Genomic DNA, 3901 nt, shown 5'->3' on the forward strand with positions numbered 1-3901 from the left:
GGAACAGTGGCTCCCTCCACACACACACATGCAGGAACAGTGGCTCCCTCCACACACACATGCAGGAACAGTGGCTCCCTCCACACACACATGCAGGAACAGTGGCTCCCTCCACACACATGCAGGAACAGTGGCTCCCTCCACACACACATGCAGGAACAGTGGCTCCCTCCACACACACATGCAGGAACAGTGGCTCCCTCCACACACACACATGCAGGAACAGTGGCTCCCTCCACACACACATGCAGGAACAGTGGCTCCCTCCACACACACATGCAGGAACAGTGGCTCCCTCCACACACATGCAGGAACAGTGGCTCCCTCCACACACATGCAGGAACAGTGGCTCCCTCCACACACACATGCAGGAACAGTGGCTCCCTCCACACACATGCAGAAACAGTGGCTCCCTCCACACACATGCAGGAACAGTGGCTCCCTCCACACACACATGCAGGAACAGTGGCTCCCTCCACACACACATGCCCATGATAAGATGGGAGCGGCGGGGGGGGGGGGGGGGGGGGAAGCCTCAAGCCTCACCCATGACCCTTACAGCAAGTGGAATAAATTTGCTTGTTGGTCGCTTCAGCTGAGAGAATGACGACTGTGACATCTCTCCGCCCACGCCCACTCGACGACACCTCAACACCCACGCCCACACGACGACACCGCAACACCCACGCCCACTCGACGACACCTCAACGCCCACGCCCACTCGACGACACCAACACCCCCACGACGACACCTCAACACCAACACCCACACGACGACACCTCAACGCCCACGCCCACTCGACGACACCTCAACGCCCACGCCCACTCGACGACACCTCAACACCCACGCCCACTCGACGACACCTCAACACCCATGCCCACACGACGACACCTCAACACCCACACCCACACGACGACACCGCAAAACCCACACCCACACGACGACACCTCAACACCCACACCCACACGACGACACCGCAAAACCCACACCCACACGACGACACCGCAAAACCCACACCCACACGACGACACCGCAACGCCCACGCCCACTCGACGACACCTCAACACCCACGCCCACTCGACGACACCAACACCCCCACGACGACACCTCAACTTTAAATTCTTAGAGAAAATCTTTACGTTCTTCTCCTAGATTTGTTCGTCTTTATCCGTTAAATTGACATCATATTGGTCAGCATAGGTCAAACAGGCCAATTGTGCCTTCTCCCTCCTGGCTTCCACACCGACAGACAGTGTGAAAGTCAATATTGCTTGGCATATCTCATATTTTAGCATTTAATTGTACGTATAACTGAATTGTTACCACCATGTTAGGAGCAATCTTATGAACTCAATTTCAATGAACTTGTATAAATTTCTACGGATATTACCACTTTTTCTGAACCAGGTTATAAAGCTATACGCATGTTTAGCAAGGTTTTGTTTTTGTCTATCCATGTTTTACAATTATATTTTTATGATGTATATTCCTTGTAATAGATAGGTTATGCATTACTATAAATTCCTATTACACGTAACCTCTATAAGTCTTAGCATGTTGATGCTATGCCACTTAACAGTCAACGTGGCGCAGTGGTAAGGCACTCGCCTGGCGCCTTGCAAGCGCTTTGGCCTGGGTTCGTATCCTGGCCGAGGAGGATTTGACTGGACGCCAATCCTTAACTGTAGCCTCTGTTCACACAGCAGTGAACGGGTACCTGGTTGTTAAACGATTTGGCGGGTCGTATTCCAGGGGATATTAGGATTAAGGACCTGCCCGATACGCTATGAACTCATGTATATATATAAATAAAGTAAAATAATAAATTCCTAACGTGTCTCATCCTAATTATTGTTCCAAAATATACAAAACACATATTTATATATAAAGGAAAACAAAATCAAAAGGAAGGGGGTGGTAGGAGAAAAGCACACAGAAACTGTATTGGAGGGGACCTAAACATTCTCTTTAATGCGTTGTGTGTGGTTTCCTCCGAGGCTAAGGGTCCCCTTCTTCCAACCAGAGGTGGTACTTCCTTCTATTTATATATTTTGTCAATATATAAATATATATATTTACGGCCGTAAACCTGCTCAGTCCAATTGAAATGAATCTTGTAAATCATTTACCAATTTAAAAAACTGTTGAATTTTAAAATCCTACTTGAAAAATTCATCAGGACAAATGGGCGGGATATTTGACAGGCCGCCGTATTCATGTTATTGTCGAAACCTCAAAAAAAAACTATTAGTGGCCCTCGGGTAAATATACAATATAAATGATATACTTTAGGCTAAAATAGATGTCCCCCCCCCCTCCCTAAGGCCGAACTACTAATAAAACTACACAAGCTGACTAACTCCCGGGGTACCTATTTCCTGCTTGGTGAACAGAGGCATTAGGTGATAAGAAACGTACCCAACCATTTTTTGTCGCGGGCCGGGATTCAAACCCGGAATTCCTGATTGTGAGTCGAGAACGAACCCGACTTTACTCCCCAGACCAACATATCAGTAGATTTTTTAATTTTGAGGAACGTTGCATTCAGTATAATTGCAGCATACTTTAATTTGCTCTGAGGATAGTTTGTACAAGGAATATTCGAAAGCAGGTTCAGGTAGAGAATCAGAAATAATAAACCAGATTTATATAGAATAGAATATCTTAAAACCTAACTTTGAATAGCATTTTCTATCAAACATTAGTGAAAGAAAGAAAATGATTTTGGGGTAACTAATATATGTTTAAATTATTATACGTTTCACTAGTTGGTCACGATCTCTAATGAGAATATGAAAACGGTGGCTTATTGAACGTTCCCTAAATCTTGCTGTCGAGTTTTCTTGTTGTAATGCGATGATTGATTTAGATTAAGCCACCCTAGAGGCACGGGCATGAAAAGCCCGTAATGTAATTCAAACTTTAGTAGTGTTTAGGTGCTAGCAATATACGAATATTACTCAAAATTTGAAGAAAAGATTATAAACTCGCACTCAGGGCAAAATTAACAAAATTTTACTTCCACTGTCCTCACGAGTGAACGCTTGAGAAACGGATGACTCTTAGAGATGTTAAAATGCTTTTTTTATCATAAGAATTATAGATATATGAAACGAACTCCACTCATAATTTAGAAAGTAGATAAACAAATAGGTCGGAAATGATTGCATTAGACAACTGCATGGGGGGCCTGTAATGCAAGGTCCAAGAGCTGAAGATCAATCCTGAAAACACATACACACACAGTACAATTAGGTGAGTACACACACACACGGTACAATTAGGTGAGTATTCACACACACACACACACACACACACAAATCGTGCAAGAGTCAAGTAAAGAGAAAGATCTGGGGATTGATATCACACCGAACCTGTTCCCAGAAGCCCACATCAAAAGGATATAATCAGCGGCATATGCTAGATTGGCCAACATAAGAATTGCCTTTAGAAACTTGCGTAAGGAATCGTTCAGGACCCTGTATACCACTTATGTCAGACGAGTCCTGGAGTATGCAGCTCCAGCGTGGAGTCCATATCTACTTAAACACAAAACAAAGTTAGAGAAGATTCAGAGGTACGCCACCAGAATAGTCCCAGACCTGACAGGTATGAGCTACGAGGAAAGGCTACGGGAGTGGTCTTTCTAGTATCTGGGAGTTAGACAGCTGCTACGGGCTACTTCCTGGGAATGTGCGTGTGTGTACTCGCCTAATTGTGTTAGGCGAGTACACACACGCACATTCCCAGGAAGGAATGTTAGGCAACCCCCGCAAGCACCTAGCTGTGCTTGCGGGGGTTGAGCTCTGCTCTTTCGGCCCGCCTCTCAACTGTCAATCAATTATCAATTTTTTGCCCCCCCCCCCCACACACACACAGGAAGCAGCCCGTAACAGCTGTC

At 45.7% G+C, this 3901-nt stretch overlaps 1 protein-coding gene across 1 annotated transcript; it reads left to right on the top strand.

Moving 5' to 3' along the window:
• The first annotated feature begins 603 nt into the window (after positions 1-603).
• On the top strand, positions 604-1152 carry LOC138370500 (putative proline-rich protein 21). Its single transcript, XM_069334876.1, has one exon. It carries the CDS (start codon positions 604-606, stop codon positions 1150-1152), a length of 549 nt encoding a protein of 182 aa, XP_069190977.1.
• The last annotated feature ends 2749 nt before the right edge of the window (positions 1153-3901 follow it).

This window comes from Procambarus clarkii, chromosome 32 (genome assembly GCF_040958095.1).
Source record: "Procambarus clarkii isolate CNS0578487 chromosome 32, FALCON_Pclarkii_2.0, whole genome shotgun sequence".
In the NCBI taxonomy this organism is placed as follows: Eukaryota; Metazoa; Arthropoda; class Malacostraca; order Decapoda; family Cambaridae; genus Procambarus; species Procambarus clarkii.